The following is a 26,127-nucleotide window of genomic DNA, read 5'->3' as shown; positions in this document are numbered from 1 at the left end:
ACGCATTAAGGCCGGGGAAAATTTTCGTCGGGGAAAAATATTCGTCACTTGGTCAAAATTTCGTCACTTTTCCCCGACGAAGTTTTCCTCGATAAGGTAGTTTAAATTTACTACTACTGGAAAATACCGGAGTATTACGTAGAAAACATGACATCATGAATCTCATGAAAAGTATTTTTTTCGACAAAATGTTTTTTGATAAAAAGGTACAGTATATTGATTTAAGACTTTTGAAAGGTAATTATTTTTTCAGATATGTTTTGGACGGTAATGGTGTTGCTTGGTGTCCAACAGACTCTTCTAATTCGAAGGACGGCTGGGAATATGGAACAGGACATTGTAAATGTAATGTTGTCAAACATTTCTGGGATGCTGTGTCTGAAGATGTAAGAAAATCATTTATTAGTACTTGCAATACTGTAAAGAAATCCGAAACATTAGATTCTGAAGGCTACACTTTTTAATAAATATAAGTTCTACCCTAATTTTTGGAACAGAAAACTTTGAAAGTCATTTTCAGAAGGTTTTCTTCGTTTTTTTTGTAACTTTAAACGTGGAGGACGTATAATCTTTGACCTAAAAAAAAGCTTAAATAGTTGAAAAACATTTTCTCGGCGACCGTAAGGGTGTATTTCAAACTACAGTTTTTTTTCTTTCAAAATTGCATCAAGAACATCTTCATGATAGCAGTATGAAGTTTTTCCATACATACCATTTTTTGGGCTCAAACAATTATAGTAAGTTCATATTGAACAAGCAACATGCTGAATTGACCTACCTGAGATAGATAGCCGGAAACATGCTGAACGAAGATGAAAATGTTCGAACGAAAAAGAAAAGATGACAGATAGCATAGCATAGAGATACGCAAGCTTGAAAAACATGCTCGTTTCACACTGGCTTTTTGATGTTTTAGAGATAAGGAGCCATGCTAAATTTTTGGCACAAAAATTGAAAACTCCTTTGTTCTAGCTTTAATTTGGTCGTTACAAAAAGTATAGAAAAAAACGGCTCGTAATGCGAAAAGGGCTGGTTTCTAATGCTATGCTAATAAAAGTAGGTTGGTATTTTTTGTTTTTGATACAGTACAGTACTCTTTAAACTTTCAGTATCCAGTAACAAATTTTACACCAGCTTGTAGTCTGAAAAGTTCTCATCACAATGATACGGAATTATTTCTTAAAAATTTGATAGAAATTCATTAGACAGATTTGATTTCTTATTTTCTTGCACTTTAGCTTTTAATCTAATTATGCCGTATCATTAGAATCGCTAAAAATTCTGAGCAAGAAAATATAGGCATCTTTTGGTATAAAAAAGGTCTCTCCAAAATATAAGCTCCTAAAGTTTACGCATAATTTGACCGGAAACAAAAGAATTTCGTCATACCACGCTAATTATATGTACTGGAGCCTTATCCGAGTGCTTGCCTAGCAGACGAATAAGACGCAGTGGGTGAGTGAGTCTAGACTACGAAAGGGGCGGGCTAGAGGAACCTAGGGGAGTAGAACCTAATCCTATTTGCAGACAGGAACGGGAGACTATGCAGTTACAATAAACTAATATTTAATAATGACAACGCTCTACAATCGTGTTATAAATAAGAAAAGGATACTTACAAACCTATGTCCTGAGCAGGTCCGCCGCCGATCGCTGCCGAAACAACACTAAAGTTTAGGAGGGCTGGACAGCAATTGCTAAGTTGCTGCCCAGTGGAGCGTGGAAGGCGTAGTTGGGCGTTAGAAGGGCGCTAGATACGATCAGTAAAGGTATAGCCGAAGGAACTTTAGTACATTCCCTCCGACCTTAAATGGCTATGTGGGGTCGCGTTTTCTTTCTTTGGAGGCGTTCCCTGCTCAGGGCTGACTAATAAAATAATAAAAATAATAAAAATTTCCTAAACTTGACACTTCTTCCATCTTTGCTTGGGGGGATCGGAGATTGGTCGGGGGTAGCCACTCTTCAGGACAGGTCTTGTGCTTCTCAGTTGTTGGTGGATGGATCATCTTCTGCTGACCTTGGGATACTTTCTGGGGTGATTATGGTGGTAGCGGAAATAGCAGGTTCCACTAATACTGGTGGCTTGATGATAGTGGATGACTGGTAGTGGTGTCATCCCCAGCTGCCTGTGGTGGTGGTTTAGCAGGCGTTAAAAGTTTATTTGTTTGTTTTGAGGTTGTTTGGTGTGTCTTCTCAGCCACCAGTCTCTTTGTTTCTCCTTTGGTGGTCATATTTAGTAGGTCAGCAGATTCAGGTTTCCCTTGGCGTTGGTGGTGTTGGTTGCCATTTTGGGTAGTCAGTTGTTTGTAGAAGTGTTGGTTGGATGGGTGAAGATGAGTAGCTACCGCAGGGAGGGGCATAGGTCTTTTGGGTTCTGGTTTTAGGGGTTTTAGGGTTGGTTTCAGGGAGACTAAGGATTGGTTTGTGGCGTTTCTCGTGTTGTCTTCTTCAATCCCTATGCAAATACTATAAATATATATAAAAAAAAATCGTTAATTCAACATAGAATATAAAATAAAAATTTAATACGGAGTGCAGTCCCAACTTCGAATTTCTCGTTTCCCTTTTTTTTTTTCTCTCTCTCCTTTAAAAATGAAACGATTTTTTATAGAACTTTCTACACCTTTAAATTCCGACCCGATAAGAAGAGAACTCGAATTTCAGACCTCATTCAGATGAAAGTTTAACAAGAAAAAATTTTAAGAAAGAAAGCAAGTTGACCTTTGTTACAGTGGAATCTGTTTCTAAAAAAAACTGAAGATTGATTGTGATTTTAGGGATAAAAAAATACAGGCAAGACAGGCAAGGCGGAACGATGCCTGCGGTACTTGTAGAATACTTACGGAGTTTGCGTAATTTACCTTGTACGTCATTGCTTCTTTTTTCATAAAAAAATTCCTGAAAGATACTGAGGAAAAGGTCAAATTTAAAAATCTCTTGAAAAACTTGAAAGCATATGTTTAATTTCAGGTAGAGTGCCTGGACCCCTTAGTCGACCGTATCCATCGGATTGGGACGTCTTCTCCCGTGAGGGATCCCACGTTCCAAATATCTACGGATACGACGCACTAACCTTCCATCCAAACTAAGGGCATCCGAAGCACTCTGCCGCCTTCGCAGACGGACCTCACTGAACAACCTGGTGTTTAACCTATCGGTCAGGACCCGGGCGGTGACTACCGCCATGTCGAGACGATCCGTCCAGATCCTGAACAATACTTACTTGCCGCACATCAAACTCGGTGGAGTCGCACATCTGGGCAAGTAGGGGAAGGAGGAGTTCTTCGTACATCATGATCCTTGATTCTAGGAAGTTTGCTTCCCAAGTCAAGGATCCGATGATGTTCGCCGTATGGTCCTCCTCAGACTCGGTAATGTCGTCTGGTGCCTGCATCACAAGAAGCGACATTAAACGGAAAAAATTCATTGGGGAGCTAAAACCCTGGAACGTGTGGTTTCCCAGTAGGTGCACCCCCACTGGGTTTTGTCGGCGGACACCACCGAAAATTGGGTGCGGACGGAAAAACACCATTATCTCTCGAAAGCAAATGAAAAAAAATATATATATATATACTTACCTAGAACCTCTTTTCTTCTTTTCTGAAAGCGTATTGAGGAAACTGTAAGAAAAGAAGTCAACTATGCGGTTATTACAAACGGATTAAAATTAATTTTTTCATGAACAGCAGGTGTCAAACACCGTTTAACTACTGGACCGTGTACTGTTCGTCAGTAGTCACTAGACAAAATCAACAATGCTCATCCGTTAACCCGTTTCAACCTATTCGCATCTATGTACACACCAGTTAAACTGCTTCAACTCGTTCGTATTTATAAGCTGTTTAACCATTAAACAAACCACAATAAACAAAACAAAAACAAAAAAAACATAGAATATAAAATAAAAAACGTACACATTACTGTGTTTCTGCGTAAAATGTCCTTTCATCCAATAGATTTATGGCTTTATTAAGCCGTTGGCGATTTAACTGTCTTCGTCGCCTTACTCGCTCTACTTCGCTCTGCCTGGGTGCCGGCGGCTCGGGTACAGGTCTAAGGGTGACCGAGGCATACTCTGGGAAGGGCCGTGCCATGCGCTCTTCTAATGTACGTGGTACATCGTATACTTCTGTTTCTCGGGCAGGGGGTTCGTTACTTTGTAATGAGGTTTCCGAGCCAGCCGTACCCAGACAGTTCCTACATGTTCTACAGCCACCGATCTGTCCCGTTATTCTAAGGTAAACGACATACACCCCTAACGGAAGCAGTATAACCCAAATAATCATTCCGGGTATTCCACCAAATATTTCTTTGAATACAAAAGAGACTCCCGTTAGACTATCTTTAACCGCTGTACCTGTCGACGTTATGAGTTTACCCCCGGATTCCCCAATGGCTGTAATAATTTTTTCACCGCCACCCGCGACGCCACTAATGGTATCCTTGATAGCGCGGCCTAAACTTGAAATAACCTTATCCCCTGTTGACCCTGCAGCTTCCAAGACTGAAGCTAATCCCATGCCAATACCCTCGACAATAGATCCTGACCCACTCGGGCTACCCTGTATCTTAATTAGTTCTTCTAACGTGCGTTCTGATTCGGCTACCATTTGTAGCAAACTTGGTTGGTCCATGATGACAGGATTTTTAAGGAATATTTTTGTATTGAAGCCCCTAGGAGGTCGTACCAAGTGTGGGAAGAGAACCCTGTCTCGTATATTGCTACCTAAGAGGTCAATACGGCCGCGTTTGTCAATATGGTACGCCTTATTATCTTTTGTTATGAGCACGGTATGTTTTTTTCGCTTAGTACAATTAATGGACCTAGATCGCGCTAGCAGGTTCCTATCTTCTACCCTTAGAAAGAGAGTCATGTTGTTTCTTTTAGTGGTCACTGGGAAGTGCTGATAACACTTCCCATTTAGTTTCCTACCCCAATGGACTTTATAATCAGGTCCGCCTGAGACCACCATTTCTTGGAGTTTTTAACGTTAAGCCCGAGATGTACAAATACATCAATAGACTTTCCCCATTTGTAGCTTTCCCCCTCCTAAAGATTTTGTAGAACCGGCTGGTGAAATCACCAACAGGTTCTTCCCCCTTCATTCGGATCTCTTGGATCTTCGACAACCCTGGGTGCAGACGGTTTCTTAGACTTCGTTACGTATTTAAGGGCTTTTGAAAGTGTCTGAACTATCTCATCGCTATCCCGGGATTGGGTTTGGTGGAATCTATTGGGTTACTACCGTCTGGACTCAACATCTCCGGTCTAGATCTTAATCCTGGCATTGGGCGATTTCCCTCAAACACTAGGGGACTAAAATGATCTTCGTATGACATCGAGTGCCGACACTGTCTCTGTTTTATTTCTTTAATGTGAGTTTAGATCAAAGATATCTTTCTTATTTTAAAATCACTCGAAGTCTTACGAAGATGTACCTTATAGATGCCAAATTGCTTAGCGCAAATGGTAAACACTATTCAAAAGAATGGAAACAAACGAAAAGAAATAAAACAAATCACTTGATTTTTCTTGCATCTCACGACACTCAAAATTTGCCACTGCATGAGCGAATTCCTATCGAATTTCGCAACCCATGCGATTAGATCAGCAGCGTCTATCTAGAATTAAACTCTGATCTAATATACAAACATCGTTCTTTTTTGTTTAAACAGGTGTTTGTTCTGTTCGTTTACAAACACCTGTAGTCTAGCGGCTTCAATTTTCGTTTATCAAACAATCTCTACACACTTGCCGCATTAACTGAAAAAAAATTCTCATTTTCTATTTTTGCGACCAAAAGTTCAAAAAAAACAAAAAAAATTGAAAAAAACTAAAAAAGAGAAAAAAAATATCTGAAACTTTTGGCCCATACTTCGAGTTTAAAACCTGGACGCTTGGGTCCCGAAGTACATTGTCCACTCCCTATAGGGCCCTATAGTGGAATGAAAATCTCAATATTCTCAAATCACATCTTCGTGAAATCATTTACTCTAGATGTCTCAATACATCAGTTACTACAGGATCTCAATATCCTCAAATTATATCTCAATAAAACCGTAAACTCTGAAAGATGTTTCAATACATCAATTTCGCATAATATCTCTATCGAACACAAAGGCAAATGAAAATCAACCACTGGCGGCTCACCGCGCGCTGGGACTCCGGCACTAGCTAATTCTCATCCACATCGTGTGGGCCTAGGCAACTGGTCCTTAATTTCTTCCCATTCATGAAAAAGATTCGAGGCAGCCCAAGCTCGAAACAAAAACGCGAGAAGAGTGACAGTCGTTACACGACTACAGCGTCACTCTGATATTTCTAACTTTCTACGTCAACTCTCAACACTCCTCTCATCACACACACTCCTACATCTTGCTTAACAGCGTTCGCACCTTATAGAGGACAGTGCACCCTGGTCTTGTGGATTCCGTTATCAAACTGGGGATGCGTCCTATCGCCCACCCGATGGTTTAGAATCCCGGACCTTATTTTGTTTGCTGGGTATAGCTTAAAACCGCTTTTGATTAGGGATATGCAGTAAAAGATAACCTTCCTTACAGGTCCATGCGATGGAATTCTACAGAGTATCTGGAACCCCACCCCAAGAAAGGAAGAAATCCTATAGAACCCTTTCCCTAGACTCGGGAGTGATTTCTTAATTCTTTAGCTTCGGGTGAAAAGAAAAGTAATCATTAGCCAGTAAGGCTTTAAGAAACAAAAGAAAGACCACTGTTTAATTTCGTTGGGCGCCAATGTACTGGAGCCTTATCCGAGTGCTTGCCTAGCAGACGAATAAGACGCAGTGGGTGAGTGAGTCTAGACTACGAAAGGGGCGGGCTAGAGGAACCTAGGGGAGTAGAACCTAATCCTATTTGCAGACAGGAACGGGAGACTATGCAGTTACAATAAACTAATATTTAATAATGACAACGCTCTACAATCGTGTTATAAATAAGAAAAGGATACTTACAAACCTATGTCCTGAGCAGGTCCGCCGCCGATCGCTGCCGAAACAACACTAAAGTTTAGGAGGGCTGGACAGCAATTGCTAAGTTGCTGCCCAGTGGAGCGTGGAAGGCGTAGTTGCGCGTTAGAAGGGCGCTAGATACGATCAGTAAAGGTATAGCCGAAGGAACTTTAGTACATATACAACTTTTTTAAAGCAACAACAAAAGAAATCCAATAGCTTGAAACAAACTCCCTTAAGGGTATATGACGAGCCGCTTGTCTATTGTTCTCAAGAAGCTGTTTTTCCATCTCTTTACATTTCTCTGCTCACAGCCCCGGTGAACTTTTTTCCTACAGCGGGGATAAAAATTCTATCGTTCCAAGGTTAAAAAATCCAGTGGGATGGTTATGGAGTGCAATTTCTAAACAATGAATTTCGAATGGGGATAAAATCAAAGTCAATTTCTACTTAAGTGGGGCTGAAATTCTGAGGTATTTTTCCCACCGGGGACGGAACTTTTGCCTAATTTTCCAGTGGGGCTGGAGCCCAAGCGGGTCTGGTACACAGGGGTGTAAAAACAATCCTTTCTTTCATGTAAAGATAACTCTAGGTCCTTGAAGATAAAATCTTATGAAACAACTTCCACAAACCCAAAATTTGGACCAAATTTGGCGAAAACTTTTTCTTTTAACAAATCTTGAAGTCATTTTAAAGGGATAATCGGATGATTATTTAGAGATATTTAGATTATAGAAACCCTCTGTGGTACTTAGTAAAACTTTCAAAGTTTTTTTTTGTAACAATTTTCCGAAATCGAGATATCAAAATTTGAAATTTTTGAGTTCTTAGACGGTTCTTATGTTGAAATTCTATTGTTTTTATCCTAAAAGCTAAAAACTTGTAACTTAAATATCTCGACTTTGGAAAATAGTTAGCCAAAATATTTGTCCTGAGCAAAATCTTAAAATATGATTTTGCTCAGGACAATAGAAGGATCCCACATGCCAAATATTACAAACCATCTGATTATCCCTTTAATTACTATTTTGCATCATTGTGTAAAAAATCAGGAAAACACCATTTTTAGGCACTTTATGACTAAAATTTTCCAAAAGGTTTTTTTCCAAAATCGGGCTCTATCAGATTTTAAACAATACCATTTTACATCAGTGTGCAAAACATCAGCAAAAAATCAGCAAAGTCAATTTCATGCTTTGGCTGAAAAGTGTGCCTTAGTTAGGTAGGAAATCCTACCAAGGTCACGTGAAATTACAATAGAATATCAGCGCTTGACCAATCAGAAGCGTCGCGGGCTTTCGAAAACAATAGCAACAATATTTTCTCCGATATTTATTTTTTATTGCTCGGAAGAGCTTAAAGCACGACATCTAGCCTTTCGGATTTTATAAATCTGTGGTTTCATAATGGTGAACGATACGTTAAATGTATCAAGTTTACAAATTCACCAAGTTTTAAACCAATCACAAAAAAACAAATGATTCCAAGAAAATAGGATGAATGGCATTTTTTGACCATTTTTAGACACAAATTTGCGAAATCCACGTCACCAGATATTATTTAGGTTTTTTTGTAAGATTTTTTAGATAGAGCCTGGAAAAGGAGCTATTAACAGCAACACTATCTCATTGGGCTTTTCTAGAGAAAAAATTAAATTAGGGGGGGGGTGGTGGATATAACTTTTTTTAGAAATTTACGCCCGGACGTTGTGAATTTTGACCCCCTGGACATTCAAAATAACCCTCAAACTGAGCAAAATTACCCCCAGGTAGGTCCACAAATGCTTTCTAAATAAATTTAACAAGACATACTAAAAGGAGGTACTATGCAAAATCAATTCTGGTAAGTAAATTACACAATCAGCTGCTAATGTTTTTAAGTTTGGGATTTAAATAAGATTTCCACTTCAACTATACCAGTTTTCGTGAACAATTTAATTAAAATCTATTTAGCACAGCCATACTGTATATTTACAAAAGATTATTGAATTCTTAAAAATTCGTAAAGAGAACGTTCCGGCGAAAACATTTTTCTTGAAAGGTTTTTCAAGCAATCAACAAACATCATCAATATAACATAAATATTTTATACAAATTATAGAAAAAAGATTAATCAAGATGGGATGGACCATTTGAATCAAGACTTTGAATACAAACATAAATTGATTAACTGAATTCAAAATTGGTTTATCGTATTTATTTTAAACGAGTTATGGAGAAATTTTCGATCAACAGTTGGGACGGACCATTCCAATCGAGAGCTTGAATACAAACATAAATTGATTAACTGAATTCAAAATTTGTTTATCCTATTTATTTTAAACGAATTATGGAGAAACGTTTCAATCAACAGATGGACACACTATTAGAGCTCAGACCTTGAATACAAACATGAATTGATTGAATTCAAAATTTGTTTATATTTATTTTAAACGAATTACAGTGAAATTTTCAATCAACAGATTGAAACTCAGACCTTGAATACAAACATAAATTGATTGAATTCAAAATTTCTTTATCCTTTTTTTATTTATACAAATTATGGAGAAAATTTCAATCAACAGATGGACGACTCACTAGAGCCCAGACCTTGAATACAAACATAAATTAAATGAATAAACGAATTCAAAATTCGTTTATCATATTTATTTTAAAGGAATTATGGAGAAAATTTCAATCAACAGATGGACTCACTAGAGCCCAGACCTTGAATAAATGCATAAATTGATTGAATTCAAAATTTGTTTATCATATTTATTTTAAACGAAATATGGAGGAAATTTTTAATTAAAAAATGGTACTGTATCACGTCAAGTCTAAACAATTTCGATCATGATTCAAAAACTCTAAAGGCTTTGGGACACGAGAAATTTTTTTCGCGTTGGTGCAATGCAACATGCTCCATCCCATCAACCTGAAACACTTTCTCCTGTCTCCAACCCCTTTTACCTTCTACCAATAAAAGTCAAATCTCACTTTTGTCCCTGGGACAATGAAGCAAAATCGATTCAGGGACAAAATCAGCGTGTCTTTTGGGTATTTCTCTTTTTGTCCCATGAAACAAAGAAAGAAACCATGAGACATGGACTTTTTTTCTTGTGTTGATGAGATAGAGCATGTTGCATTGCACCAACGCGAAAAAAACTTCTCGTGTCCCCAAGCCTTAAGTCAATAATATGATGAAGTCATAAAATAACACTTATACTTTAACATTTTAGCGAACAATGTATACAAATAACCTCCCATTGAGTTCCCTTTGTTTTGGTGTGCTTTTATTGGCATCAATTACTAGGGGAGACCTGATGGTTTCATCGTGTTTAGAAGTCAGAAACATCACCCTTATTCCGACTATTATAATCAAGGATGAGGCTGTAGGAAATCCTAATATAAATTTTGAAAACTTAAATTACATGGATACACAGTTAAAATACTTAGTCAAATCAATATTGGATAAACCTTGCTTTACATTTTGGGCATTTTCTCCAATACAAAGCTGCTTGGTTCGGTTTACTGAGGAAAATTATAGAGAATTTTTCGAGACTGATTTCCAAGCTATAACACGGACTGATGGTAATGAATTGATAAAGGTGTTGGAAAACATGCCATATAATAACATTACTAGCAAACAAACGATTTTCTTTTTGGTAGATGGGTACCAGGTACATACTTTAAAAAAACAGATTTCAGTGATCAAGAAAGCGAAAAAAATGTGGGAACGAAAAGAAAGCGATTTCGTCGTATGGAGTTTTGATTATACTAGCGATGAATTATTTCTTGATTGGATACGAAAAGAAAACTTTATTCTAAGTCGCACCCCAGATCCCAATCCATATACATATAATACCAAGCATGCATTCGATCCACACTTGCATCAAATTCTAATGGATCAAATGATCAATCCACGGTACGACTGGCGTGAAAAATATTCACCTCATTTAAAAGTTCAATGTTCATCGTCCAAAGAGATTGATTTCTATTGTTGGGAGAAATATGTTGGTGGTAATCATTATGCAATCTATGACTTTTGGAATATTATTATTCAAGCTGTTTTCCCCAAGGTAACGTTTCACACAATCACTGTGGATGACGCGACAAGAATTTACACTTCCTTCGAATTTACAAGCATAACAATAGATGAATTAATGGAGCATTTGAAAGAAGAAGAAGAATACGAAGTTACCTTTTACCATTTACCTTTTTTTAAGGAAAAGGTAGATGATACATACCAACCAATGAAATTCAACGATGATAACACAATCAATTTAATCGAGAGCAGTTTCATTGACCAGTCCCCTGTCCTTCAAAATGGAAATATTGTTGTAAAAGATAATGCCGATTATCGTAACCCCGTGTTTTTCAAGTTGCTATTTGAGAAAATCAACTCTACTTTGTGTAGAAAAAATTGAATAAACATTTTGATTGTTACAATTCTGAAGAATTTGGCATTCATCATGATTTAACATTCTTGAATTTTTCAGCAACAATTATCTCCGCAGGGTGTCCCATAAAACAATAAAATCTACTGCTCATCAAAATCTGTTATTATGGGACACCCTGTAGGGAAATGAGAGTCTGTTTATCGATTGTAAATTCTTAGCCTGGATATCCAGCCCGTAAACTTTTTTCTTGATTTTGATATTTCTTATGTTTACGGTCTCTGGTTTACCTAGATCATCTGCATTCTGATCTGAGGATGATTATGCGGATATTCTGATTGGTTGGTCCTAGCGAATCAGAGATCTGAATGGTGGCGCGCGTATAAGAAATTATGCGAGCCGACTTGAAGTGTTCGCCTAAGTATTTGGATGGACCGCGCGGGCGATCAGCAAGGCGCGTACGCTGCTTTGCAAATCTCCCTGATTTTTCTTTTTCGAAGCAAATAATAATAGAATACCTAATTATCTCCCTTGGGTGTTTGACCACGCATCCAAATAAAAATAACAATAATGGTAGGGAAGAAGTGGGAAGATCAAAACATGGGAATTTTTAGATGTTCTGGTTGTTTTCTTTTCAATTACTTGCTTAGATATTCTTGTTTTAATCTTCTTAATGACTTGGTTGCATCGTGTAAAGAACTAAAGGTATATCTTTATTCTGCTTCAATTCTTCTTTTCTGTTTGCCAATTTTATATTGCTGTTTCGGGTTGGATTTTGAAAAAAATTGTTTTCCAAAATTCACTTTGCACTTTTCTGTCTAACAGACTTTCCACCACACTGTCTATATTTTATGGTCAAGGCTGCCATTCTAAATTGATTTATCACTGCTGGGGTGCCATCTTGCAATTATGCATGTCATTATGTGCATATATTTATTTGCAGCCATGGGATTCATGCAGGAAAATCTGTCAACAGGGGTTCACCTGATTTCTAGGTGAACCAAGCTCTATAATTTTAGAACTTTGTCTGGCTGGAGGTAAAACTTATTTTTTCTAAAATTTTGAGCTTGGATATCCAGGCTAGTAAATTCTGTACATAATATAGAAATCTGTCTAACACTGAGAGACGTGAATGTGAGTTATATGTGAGAGGTGCGTTTCACTATAAGTTTGATCTAATGTAACTTATTTCCTTTTTTCTTAATTTGGTTAGTTCAAATAATTTATTTGCATTTTATATCTTTTGTTCTCCATTTTCTATTCCGTTTCAAATCCGAAAATATTCTTCATAATATTATTCATAGAATATGCCACATCAAATATTAATCTTCAAACAAAACAAGGAGAAACCGTTTTTTCCGGCGATTTTCTTCTGTTCTGGCGATTTTTAGAAAGTTCTGGGTGAAAAAATCAGTTTTAATGAGAATTCAATCATGCTTTATGTTGGGTATTGTTATCCATAATGATTTTGTGTGAAAAATCAAAGAAATATAAGGAAAAACCCCAATGAAAATCTGCAAAAATGGCGATTTCCGGCCAAATGATTTCTTAACAATCGGACTCAGCCATGTTTCGAACATGGTTAATACGCATCTTTGTGCAAAAAAACCCGGCAATTTAGGCTGTTCCAACGATTTTAGAAAGTTCTGGGCGAAAAAAATCAGTTTTATTGAGAATTCAATCATGCTTGATGTTGGGCATTGTTATCAATAATGATTTTGTGTGAAAAATCAAAGAAATACCGGGTGACTCACGAAAAAGTATAAGAGTTTGGAGGGTAACCGTGTCCGAAAAAAATTGAATTTTAACTAAATTCTTATTTCATTGTAAAGAGGAAAGGCAAACTTAAATTTTGATGTATCATTTTTTAATTTTGGAAAAGTAGTCATCGAGATATGGAGGCATAAAGTCAAAAATCATTATTAAAAACAGTCAAAAAACGTCAAAAAAGACAGTATCAAATTTGTATCAGAACAAACATCTTTCCTTTGATCATTTGCTATTTCTTTGTCTTAAAAGTTTCGTGAAGAAAGAAATAAGTAATATCGAATTTTGGACAAAAATGATACTGTCTTTTTTGACGTTTTTTAACTGTTTTTTAACCTCCATATCTCAATAACTACTTTTCCAAAATTAAAAAAAGATACATCAAAATTTAAGTTTGCCTTTCCTCTTTACCATAAAAAAAGAATTTAGTTAAAATTCAATTTTTTTGGGCACAGTTACCCTCCAAACTCTTATACTTTTTCGTGGGTCACCCGGTATAAGGAAAAACCCCAAAGAAAATCTGCAAAAACGGCGATTTCCGGCCATATGTTTTCTTAAAAATCGGACTCAGCCATGTTTTGAACATGGCTAATACGCATCTTTGTGCAAAAAAACCCGGCAATTTCGGCTGTTCCGACGATTTTAGAAAAATCTAGGCGAAACAAATCAGTTTTATTGAGAATTCAATCATGCTTGATGGTGGGCATTGTTATCAATAATGCTTTTGTGTGAAAAAACAAAGAAATATAAGGAAAAAGCCCAATGAAAATCTGCAAAAACTGCAATTTCCGGCCAAATATTTTCTTAACAAGCTAGATGCTGAATGGACCTACCTGATGATGAAATTTAGATAGCAATGCGAGGAGAAAAATGAAAAAAAAATCAGTCAGAAAATATAGCGTTTATCATTGATTGTTGATGGGGAGAGAGGGAAGGGTTGTAGGAAAAAAATAAATAGAAAGTTCTGGTCGCAAAAAAATCAGTTTTATTGATAATTGAATCATGCTTGATGGTAAGCATTGTTATCAATAATGTTTCTGTGTAAAAAAACATAGAAATGAATAGAAGAAAAAAATACAATGAAAATCTGCAAACACGGCGATTTCCGGCATTTTCAACCGAAAAAAACTTTTTCTCAAAAATCGAACTCGGCCGTGTTTTGGGCATTGTTAATGCGCATCTTTGAGCAAAAGTCAGAAAAAACTAATGATAAAATCTTGAGAAAACGCCAAAAAAACAGTTTTTACGGCATATTTTGGCATTTTCGGCCGGAAAAATTTTTTTTTTGAAAATCGGGCCTCGTCACATTTTAGGCATTGCCATTTTGCATCATTGCACAAAAAATCAAAAAATAAATAATGAGTCAACATTGAGAAAAGCTATATTTTCTTATTTGGTTAAAGGGGGAAATTCCCCCAAAATACAAAAATCTGTTTTTAAAGGCGAATAAGAATTTTCCGGGAAAAACCACTTCAGCCATTCTTTAGAAATTCTTGCCCTCCATCTTTGTACAAAAAATCAGAAAAAAGTAAAGACAGGATTTTGCACAAAGTCCAAAAACCCTATTTTTAGCCAGTTTTTGGCCCAAATTTGCCCAAATATATTTTTTTTCGAAAATCGGGCTCCGTCACATTTTGGGCATTGCCATTTTGCATCTTTGTGCCAAAAATCAGAAAAAAATTAATGAGCCAAGCTGGTAACAGGCGAACAGACGGACGAACGGACGAACAGACATGTTAATTCATAGGACCTCCACCAGGGTACCCGGAGGTAGGTCCAAAAAGTTCATGAAGGCAGTTTTGAGAAAAACTGAAATAGGATCCCTTAAGGTTCTTGAGTTTACAATATTTACAATATATAGGACAACAAGACCTTTAAATTGAACGTCCCTCTCCCATAAACCCTCCCACTTTAATGGACGCAATTGGGCTGTTCCATAAAATTTCCATACAACGGGGTGGACAAACCGGCACAGAAAGATTTTTAGAAATGTGCGAATACCCCCTGGAAAATGTCAAAATTTGCAAAATAACCCTTGGAAAAATTCTTTTCCTATCTTAAACGTGAGGGTGGACGAACTAAAATCAGTCTTTTGCCCCTGGAAATTTTGAAGTAACCTTTTACCCCATGGAAAATTGAAAAAATACTTTTTCATACCCCCTGGAAATTCCTCTCTGATTACCCCCTGGAAATGTGCGTCAACCCCCTTGTTTGGATATAAAATGGAATGGCCCATTATATTGATCATAAAGTAAAAGCTTTAAACTTTATATGTATTTCTTTGTATTAGATGGCTGAAAAAGCGAGAGGAAAAGTTTATGTTTTGTTCACTACACAATCTTCAAAAGAAAAGCCTGCATACCGTGCAGACAGGTTAGTAACACTAACACAGTTTTGTATTTGAAAAAAATAAAAGGGAGGATTGAATCTTATTTAGCGAGGTTAGGATTCACTGTCTTATGCAAATAAATTACTAGAACTTAGGTGAGACTAATTTAATTTGTTGTTCTACGGGCCCGATATACCCTATTTTTGTTAAAATTTCCACTACAATATATTTTACACACTAGTTCTTTGTAAGACCGTCCGACCCATATATTTCTAACGATATGCCCGTAGAACAACAAATGGAAGTATGATATCGCCTTATATGGAGAATAAATCAATGATTGGTATGAGCTATCAAATATTAGAGTGGAACTTACAGAAGACTCAAAAGCTCCTCTTTCAATAAAGCTTTGTCAAGGTAGGGGAGAAATCATTTCCCCCCTTTTGACTTCACAAGTCATTAACAAGTGCAAGCAAGACCGCAACCTTTACGCAACGTAGTGGAGCGACTTTATACTACAAACGCTTAGCAAACTAAAAAATGGTTGGCAGATAGACATGGTCGTTATTTAACGTGGATATCCCAGTTATCCAAGACTTTTAGACAGTCTTCGATTGTTTTCACGGGGTCCACGGCCGTCATCTCAGTTGTCTATGAACTGAACGGAACATTGGAAAAAGTTGGGATTTGGAGCCGCAGAATCCCTGGTTTGAGACGCTTAAGTCTTAGACAGCTTGGACATCGTTCCTCAGGGGGAAAGTTTGAGTAATGTATCCACGATCTACTTCATTCATTTTAGCGTATTTGGTGAAACTGAACTCCCAAAGTTGGAGGCGATAAAGAAAATTACAGAAATAAGTGTTATGCTCCTTAAACCGTTCAACGATGAGAGGAAAGTACAGTAAGTGAATGCATAATAACAATAGGTTCCTCTTGCAAATGCTGCCTTTGTAACACCTGCATGCGTAATTTGTCGTTCTTTTAAACCACATGTAGTTAATTCCCGTGATAAACGAAGATGAACGATTCCGTAGGGGTGCTACAGTCACTGTCAGTCGGGGTTGTAGACGGCGAAATTTGTCGTTCTTTATGAAATTTGTCGTTCTGGTCTTCATCGCGGACAAGATTAAAAAATTGAAAAACCCCTTTAATTTTAGGGCAGAATGTTGGGATTCTATTCAGCCAAGTACCCCTGATAAATCGTTAGCTGATATGAAGAGAACTTTGGATTCTTTACCTTACATCAAGGACATCAAGAAAGAATGCATTGGATATTCTAAATCAGAGTAAGTAAAAGTCTCCATAACCATAAAATCGCTTCTTTCAAATTCAGCTAGTTGTGATTACAGATTATGAAAATAGATTATTTTTCTTTTCATAAGAACAAACTATAATATGAAGGCTTCAATGGTAAAAATATTAAGAACAAGCTTAGAACACTTACATTTTAAGGCCTCTAGAACATCTAATTCCTTATGAACTTGCACAGAATACTCACACAATGGTGAAAATAAGAACATTTATTTTGAGGCTCAAAGTTCAAAAAGTTAAGAACATCTAAAAGGCTTCAAAATTTTTGGATGTTCTTATAAAAAAAACGTGAACACCATAAGAACCATAATGAATGTTGAACGTGCTCTAGAAAAGTGTGGCTCTTCCTGTGACTATGCTGGAATTCAAATTTTTGCAAATTTTAAGACTTCACTTTCACTTGCCTGGTACAGATCTAAAACTCCTCCATAGCCTGAAAGATTGTCTGTAATAAATTGTCTGTAAACAGCGATATCAACTGAAATTTCAAAATTCATTTCCGTAGAGCGCTACGCTACGCTACTGCTTTACGTGACTACGTATGGTCAGGTATGGTATATAATGTCTTAAACGATACTTTTTAATTTATCCCTATGTTCTTTACAGCGCATTCAAAGATGAATTGTGTAAATTGAACCCAAAGTTCGATGGATGTAAAAAGGAAGGACCCGTTGGAAAATAATAAAATTAGAGATTGCTTCAAATTGTATTTGTATGAAATATATTGTTTCAATTTTTATTTACATCTTCAACATTAAAAAATAAATTTTCGACTTGTCACAGAAATATGATTTTTTTTAATGGAAGCTTTATCTTTGGTATCGAGCACTTACTTTTTTGATTTGTTCACCAATAAATAAGGATATAAATGAATTATACTTAAATAAAAGCAAAATTTGTTCGTCTAAGCTAGTCTAAGCCGTGTGTTGTTTTCCATACCACATTTCCTCAATCAACTCAAGCATTGGATTCTGGTTGCGGCGCTCTTTTCAAAATTGGAATTTTCATTTCAAAATACATCATTTTATTGAAAAGTTGATTTAGGCTAGTATGCGTATTAAATTCAAATGAGCACGCTCTTATGGGGTGAGGCACTGTTTAGAGGGCCAGGTGCGCGTTATCTTAGAGGAAATATGTATTTGTTGCGCTAATAGAGGAAACATCATTCAGGTTTGACTATTTCTTATAGAGGGATCCATTTCAAGCACATCTCTAAGCCAGCCCGGTGAGTTTTCAAACTCTACCGGGACACCAATACATTTTGTAAACATTGACGCTCCTTCGAAAGATATGCAATTATTTCTTAGAGGATGTAAATGATAATTAGATGATTTTGTGGTTTTATAATTACGAGATATATTTTTGTTATTTATTTTTCTGTCGTAGCCGAATTTTATCAAGTACAATTGATTATTAAACAACGAAAGACAAACCTAATTTTTTCTGAGGGTGGAAAATAAAAATTCTTTATGAAGACGATTAACGGATTAAATCTTACTTTTTGGTAAATTTCATGATCAAACTTGTACTTAGTCCATCAGTTCGCTTTTTTTTGAAAGGTTAGACTGTAAGTATCAAGACAACCAGTAAAATCAAAAAGCGCTGTGATTGAATAATAGTACACTAGTGGTTATGATCCCAACTTAACCCCCTGTATCACAGAACAGGTGGGAAACTGAAAATCAGCCAAAATAAAATCCCCTAAGAAAATATCCATAAATTTCATTAAATATAAAAACTTTCGCGCGCAGAAACTTTCGCAAAAAAGTTTGTACACCTTAAGTAATTTTGACTCATTAAAAATAATACTTTTTGAAAAAAATAAAAGTTATATGACACTGACCTTTCATTATTGAATGTTAACTTCAAATCCATCGAAGGAGATAATATACACATCAGAACTGCACGATCCTTGTATAGCACCATCTCTTTTAAATTTTTTTTCTCAATTTTCGATTTTATTTATACTAAAAAAGTAGAGTCATAAATCACAATAATATTATGTATTACAGGGTGCACCAGAAGTTATACCTCAAATTATCAACTTTTGTTCGTATCCACGGAAATTGATAAATTTAAAGTTTACCCTTCCGCTTTCCAAAAAAATAAGCATGGTTCTTTAAAAGAAACCTCAAAAAAGTCAATAAAATTTAACTTTATTTATATCTAGCACACCCGGTATGAGAGTATGAGAGGGCAAACGATTTAAAAATGACTGTATGTGCGGCCCAAAATCCAAAATTAGGGCCTTTGAAATGAGACCCTTATAGTGCAGAGAAAATTTAGCCAAAAATTTAATTTAGTTGAAAAATCGACCCTTACGGTACACATATACAAATTCTTGTCCATTTAAGGCCAAAAAGGTCAGTCAAAATATTGCCCAACAAACTAAGGGCAGTATACTGACACTGATTTTCGCACCTATGTTAGATCGCTTACTTTGAACCCACCCCCCGGGTTAACAATTCATCTTAAGAAACGCTTCATGGGTGAAGAATGAAATTTAAAATGGATTTTGGCTCAGTATACAAAACAACGGAAAATGTAAATAGTTGTCTTCAATTCTTTTGGTTCTTACATTGAACTTATAGGATGGTTTGTTGCTGAAAGTATAAAACGTATAAAACCTTAATATCTCAACTTTGGAAAATAGTTAGGCAAAATTTTCAGGTTTTTGCTCAGGACAATAGAATGAAACCATCACTGGCCAAATATCTCAAATCATCTGATTATCCTTTTTTTAAAGTAAACGAACAGCAGCTTAGGACTGATAAAAAGCTTGGTTTCGAAAATCTGTGAGAGTAAAGGTAACCAATGGTTCCGCCCATAAAAACTTTATCAGGATCAAACAAGATTTTTGTTAATTTTTAATATATTTACAAGAAGAAAAGAATCTCAGAATAAATAAAATATCCAAATGACATAAAAATGATCATTTCATACGATTCAGTAGGCAATTTTAATATAAATTATTCATGCCAAATCATCATCGTCAAATAAGTCATCAAAAGCTGAAAAAGAAAAAGATTTTATTGTTACATACATTGTCGGCCTTCTTACGCCGCCTGGCAAATTGAATGTAATTTATGGCCTTAATCTTGACTTAAGCTCGAAATTAGGCAGTGTCAGATTGCGGGTTGGCGTGGAAGAGTCTGGCGCTTGCTTAGGATTCATGTAAAAAAGGCGAAAGATACCTTACATTCTTTTTAAAAAGAGCAATTTTATAAGAACAATGAGACTCAAAAAATGCCGAAAATAAGACCAATTTAAGAACGAACTATGGACATTTTCTATATGCTTACAGTTATAGAAGTCTGTGTGGACTCCTTTTTCAGAAATGGAAATACTTCCTTCCATGCACATTTTAGGTAATACAACACCTTCATTTGCTACCTGGAAACAAGAAGAGTGATTCATTATATTTATATTTTTCATGCCATGGTCTAAAAGTGCTTTGTAGTCCTCGAATTCTGATTTAATTTATAAATTCTCAACAACTTTTAATAAAGTTATCAATAGACTCGGAAATTTAAATATTTTGGTTATTACATTTTTAAACAACAATCTTCATTTTTTTGCACCGCAAGAAAAACAAGCAACATGCTGAATGGACCTACCTAATGATTAACATCAGATGAAAATAAGAAAAAAGTGACAATAATTGTACAAAAATTCAGAATGGAAAAATAAAGCTTGTGTGTTGAATAATGTAAAATGGTAAAAAGGAATTTCCCCAAATACGAAAATCACTTAAACCATTCAGGCCTCGGCTCTCTGGCTCCGTCACATTTTGGGCATTGCCATTTTGGATCATTGTGCAAAAAATCAGAAAAAATTTTTGAGTCAACATTGAGAAAAGCTATATTTCCTTATTTGGTTAGAGGGAATTTCCCCAAAATACGAAAATTCGTTTTTTAAGGCGAATAAGAATTTTCCGGGAAAAACCACTTCAGCAATTCTTTAGAAAATCTTGCCCTCCATCTTTGTACAAAAAATCAGAAAAAAGTAATGACAGGATTTTGCACAAAGTCCAAAAAACCCTATTTTTAGGTACTTTTTGACCCAAATTTGCCCAAATAAATTTTTTCTCAAAAATCGGGCTCCGTCAAGTTCTGGGCATTGCCATTTTGCATCATTGTGCAAAAAATCAGAAAAAACTAATGAGCCAATCCTGAGAAAAGCTGGTAACAGACAGACGAACGGACGGACGGACGGACGGACGAACGGACACGGGTTAATTTATAGAACCTCCACCGGGGTACCCGGAGGTAGGTCCAATCCAAAAACTGAAAAATTATTTTTATAGTTCTGCCTTGTATCATCAAAATATACATAACAAATGTTCTGTTTTAAGGGCTCTGGTCATAGTGAAAAATCAATTTCAGAATTTGAAGATAAAACCTCATGTTTTCGCTTCTTTGACATGTTAAGAACAAACTGCTTTTGAAAAAATGAATTTTTAAGTAATTAGTAAGGAATAAGTGTGGCATGGACCTTAATAAAACATCGTAAAAATGTTACGCTATTCATATAGTTTTCACAAAAAAAGCCTAATCTCCTTAAGGAAATCATTTTATTGTTTCAAACTTTTTTTGAGTTAATGCTAAATAATTTCTTTATTTAGATTTTTTCAGAAAAATTTTCTATTTGGCTACAGCACAAGTTATAGCAGTTTTTGTATGGAAATTTAGTGGAGAAAATTGCCAAAAATGAGGTTTTTTGGAGATTTTAAAGGAAAGATACTTCCACAAAAATTTTCCGAAATTGTATTTTTAGATACTAAACAGATACATATCACCTGAACCTAAAAAAATTCCAAAATGTTTGATTTTTACCGAGATTAGGGCTTTGAACAGGTGAAATACTCTTCTTCGAAAAACTCTTCGTTTTCTTCTTCATTTAATTTTTTCATTTCAATTTTTCGATTTTTAAATTCTAAAATGGTAGGTGTAACAGGACATTATAAAAAAAGTTATACATTAATCTTTTTTTAAATGCAGAAATTGCCATTTCAGTTAGTGTAAAATCGAAAAATTGGGTATGTCCAGAGCCCTTAACAGAACAGAAAAGGATAAGATATGAAATAAAGGGAAAACTCTGTATGAATTCAACATTTATTATATAGTAACTATTAAACTTTACCTCATCTTCCCAGTTTGTTGATGAAGAGGCTTCAGGAAACATTTCGTCTTGCTCTACTGGCTTCATGTTTTCTCAATTTTTATATTTATTCACTGCCAGTATAATTCTGAGATAATAAAAAATTCCTCTAAAGTTATTAAGTCTTAATTTCAAGGGCTGCTATATGTTGATGGCAGAAAAGCCATCTTTAATGAACTTTATAATTTAGTTTTAATTATGTTTAATTTGTAATCCCGGGTGTATATAAGTTCTTTTGTTTAGTGTCTTTTCATTTCATTGCGTCTCACGAGGCTTCTTTGTTTTGCATTGCGTCACATTCCCTTGCGTCTAGATAATTGCCCCTCATGGGAAATTAGATTGGGTTTATATTTTGTAACTATTTTGTTTGTAAACTAGTTCGACAGAGAGAGAGTAAGAGAGCGTTTTTGTGTGTTGTGCTAGTAGAAGCAAAATTATTTTTACTGTCGTTTTTACAAGAACTTGAGAACTCGACTTAACATTTTTCGTTGTCTATTTTCTGTTTGGATTTCTAGTTTTCTACTTAAGTTCTTAATATTTCGACCAGTCATTAATAAAACCTTTTCACAGCCACACTATATATATACACTCTGCGTGAGAGCGGGAGGTATGTCCCTAAGTTCGATTTCTTTTATCAAACTTAAAATCAAACTCTATATTTTGAAGAATTTTATTCGACAATGAAGCCTAATCAACCATTAAAATCATCCAACAAAGTTACATTCAGTTCCACATAGTTTGGGAGGTAAACGAACGGTTTTTTGCCTGCGAGAGAGGTTAGGGAGTGGGTTTTCAGCTTCGAACTTTTGATAGCGATCTTTTTTTTGGCAAAAAGTTTTCAGGGTGGTATATATAATATTGATAGAAAAAACTACTAAAATTTCAGGGATTTTGATTGACAGAACTTAAAAAAAAAAAGATAAAAAAAAAAGATAAAAAAACAAGCAAAAACGGGTTTGTTTAAATCCAGAGACCAAATGGTGGAGAGCATCGAAAAAATGCATGGTGTACTCCAGGTTTTCAGGTCCCCCATCCCATGTAATGTGCAAGCATCTGTTTTGCAGATAGATGTGATGGATGGCGGTAGAGGAAATTTGGGATTCAATCAAAAACAAGTTATTAGAGCTTAGAAATAAATTCGTCCCACTTAAGGAACTAGATTGTCAAAGTTGGCAATCTAAGGGATCAATATCAATAGGAGAAGATCTGCGAAGAGAAGTGAGTGAAAAGCGTCGATTGCATGGAATGGGCCCGTGCCTCATGTCCCGTGGAAAGAAGACGCAACCGCCTCATCTACGTTACAGTACGAAATAGAGTCAACCGGATGATGACACAAGCCCGTAGGAACTATGAGCGTAACATCTGCAATAGAGCAAAAACCAAACCTAAGGTTTTTTTGTCACATGTAAGAAGTAAGATGAAAGCTTCGTCAGAAGTTTCTTCACTTCTTGAGTCACCAAAGGATAAGTCTTCACTTTGACACAAAGATCAAACATCCTGCGTCTTCAGCATCAAGCCTGACGGAGATCTTCCCGAATTCCCATGCAGAACAGAGCATGATATTGCTGACATCTTCATAACCAAAGATATGGTAAGTAAGAGGCTCAAAAAACTGGATTCAAACAAATTCAATCAAATGCTAAAAAAACTTGTCGATGAAATTTCTGAGCCCCTTTCAAGATTAATGATGAAGACACTACCTGAAGGGATTCTACCTGAGGATTGGAAGCTTGCTCACGTCACACCCATTTATAAGAACAAAGGAGGGCATAACTTGGCAGTTAACTACAGACCAGTGAGCTTAACATTTGTGGTTTGCAAGCTGATTGAGTCTATCTTACGTGAGCATATGACAAACCACCTGACAAACCTGCACCTTATTTCGGATAAGCAGTTCCGCTTCATCAGAAGATGCTCCACTGTTACCCAGCTTTAAAACTATATCGATAAGCGCTGTGAAATTATATTTGATGGAAAAGTTGTAGACTGCATCTATTTTGATTTTGCCAAGGCATTTGATACTGTGCCTCATCGCAGACTCTGCAAAAAGTTAGTCGGTATAGTCGGTTCAATAAAGAATTGGATTACAGCGTGGAAGAAATCAGTTAGGTAGTCAAGGTGAACCAATCAAAATCGAAAATTGACACAGTCGTGAGTGGAATACCACAAGGGAGTGTTTTAAAACCATTGCTTTTTGTCTTGTACATGATTGATTTGCCTGACAAAATTATCTCATCTCTACTACTTTTCGCAGATGACACAAAGATTTTCAAGGAGGTCAATTCTATCACTGATTCTCTCATCATCCAAAGTGATATAGAAAAACTCAAAAAATGGTCTGAAGATTGGCTCTTGAAATTCCACCCCGACAAATGCCACGTCCTTATGCTTGGTAAATTCGCAAACATCAAACATGCTCACCATCCCTATCGTCTTGTGAGCTTGAGCATGTATTCAAAGAAAAAGACCTTGGTATACTGACTGATGCTGAACTATCATTTGAACAACATATAGCCAAGCAAATCAACAAGGCTAACTCTATGCTTGGGATCATCAAGCGAGGTTTCACCAGCTTAAATCCAGAGATCCTCCGTAAACTATACTCAACCTTTGTCCGGCCTCATCTCGAGTATGCACAGTCAGTTTGGTCACCAAGACTACCCAAGCACGTCCAATTTGCTTGAGGGAGTGCAAAGACGCGCAACAAGACTAGTCCAAACGTGTCGCAACCTTTCGTATAGCAAAAGACTTAAAATGCTTGATCTACCAACACTGGTGGACAGTTCTGTGATATGGTCCAGGTCTACAAATTATGTATAACAAAATTTATGCTGGAGTAATTTGGAGTAATTAGTTATTCAAAAGACCATTAGGCCATTAGGCTAATGGAATTTAATGTTATGTTTACCGTACACCATAGCGTAAGCCGCCCTCATGTCTAAATCACCAAATTGTCATTTTTTACAACTTCTTTTTTTGTCATTATTTATTGTTATTTGGCACTTTGTCAAGATGCTAAAAGATCAAATTAAACAGCCCAGCAAACTATCTTTACTGTTCAAAAGTTAAACCAAAATTTTACGGCTTGAAAATCACCTTACCCATCTTACATAGTACCGCCCGTGAAGTCGGGTAACTTGCATCAGTGGAGAGGGAAACTTGCATAGCCATCAAATGTGACTGACCAGTCAAAGCAGTAAAATTTCAAAACAAATGAACTACGCAGCTCCGCTTTTTTACTCTACCAGTTTTGTTTTGATTTAACTTTTTATTTTAATGACCAGACAGGTCATTCATTTGAGGGCTATGCATGTTTGCCTCCACTGATGCAAGTACCTGATTTCACGGTATACCAGACCCGATCAATCAAATTTGTCGAACCAATCGAACAGTCGAACTAATCGAACTCCATCGAACGATTAAAGTTCGATTAAAAAAATTAATCGAACTCTAAGATTTTTTAAAAGATTGTGAGTGTTCGATTAAGTTCGATCAATGGGTTTCGGTTCGATCAGTTCGATAAACCAATTTTGTTCTGTTTTGTTCGACAAGTTTGTGCTGCTCCGCCACCGTATATTAGCTTCTTTTTAAAGCCAAATTCAGAATGTAAGTCCAGGTAAGTCGGGAAATTACTTCCGATAACGGATTACACACTTTTCCTGTATCCTTTTAGCGCCAGAGGCGGTTTGTTGGGGCGTAGTATTCCGCCACTCGGCCGCGCGCGAAATCGCAACAGAATATTCTTCACAAGACCCCCCCCCCGGGCATCATATTATTGGCCAACATGTATGGTCAGCCTCGTACCCATATATCCCAGGCTTAATATTTACGTTTTACGTTGATGCACGAGAGATGTTATATTATCTTCCACTCACGCAGTAAAACATCAAAAAGCAGATAATACGACCTGCCGGGCGGGGGGGGGGGGGGCGACGAGGTTGACGATTCATTATTCTTATAAAAAAGCGTGTGTATATATCCCATTCCACCCCCTGCTTGTCTGCTCAACTTTTATATAAAAAAAAAACACTGCCAAAAAAACTGTTTTTTTTACCCAGGGTTGGCTTTTTATTGTATTTTGGTCGAGGGTCGGCTTTTTTCCAAGGGTCGAGGGTCGGCCTTTTTCAAGAAGGGTCAGGGTGGTCTAGGACCTAGGTCAAGGTCGGGTTTATGGAGATTGCCACGTCAAGCTGTTAAGTCTGGTAACTGTCGAA

At 36.3% G+C, this 26,127-nt stretch overlaps 1 protein-coding gene and 1 long non-coding RNA gene across 2 annotated transcripts in view; one reads left to right on the top strand and one right to left on the bottom strand.

Annotated features, from left to right (window-relative positions):
• LOC136820926 (ADP-ribosyl cyclase/cyclic ADP-ribose hydrolase-like) overlaps window positions 1-17,462 on the top strand; it is a 30,410-nt gene extending 12,948 nt beyond the window's left edge. The window contains exons 4-8 of the mRNA XM_067077162.1: window positions 254-386; window positions 15,404-15,486; window positions 16,242-16,343; window positions 16,600-16,728; window positions 17,360-17,462. Coding sequence (XP_066933263.1) covers window positions 254-386; window positions 15,404-15,486; window positions 16,242-16,343; window positions 16,600-16,728; window positions 17,360-17,435 — 523 coding nt within the window. The 3' untranslated portion in view covers window positions 17,436-17,462. The remainder of the gene's footprint in view (window positions 1-253; window positions 387-15,403; window positions 15,487-16,241; window positions 16,344-16,599; window positions 16,729-17,359) is intronic.
• Window positions 17,463-19,607: 2,145 nt separating this feature from the next.
• Window positions 19,608-22,024, bottom strand: LOC136820898 (uncharacterized). The gene is made up of 3 exons (XR_010848651.1): window positions 21,896-22,024; window positions 20,056-20,146; window positions 19,608-19,764 (listed from the first exon to the last, which is right to left on the bottom strand). It is a non-coding gene; the product is annotated as an uncharacterized lncRNA (long non-coding RNA).
• Between the last annotated feature and the right edge of the window lie 4,103 nt (window positions 22,025-26,127).

The sequence above is a fragment of the Clytia hemisphaerica genome, unplaced genomic scaffold, assembly GCF_902728285.1.
Source record: "Clytia hemisphaerica strain Z4C2 unplaced genomic scaffold, Clytia hemisphaerica genome assembly, whole genome shotgun sequence".
In the NCBI taxonomy this organism is placed as follows: domain Eukaryota; kingdom Metazoa; phylum Cnidaria; class Hydrozoa; order Leptothecata; family Clytiidae; genus Clytia; species Clytia hemisphaerica.
The sequence above is the reverse complement of the archived record's forward strand: the minus strand, read 5'-3'. Positions and strand labels throughout refer to the sequence as shown.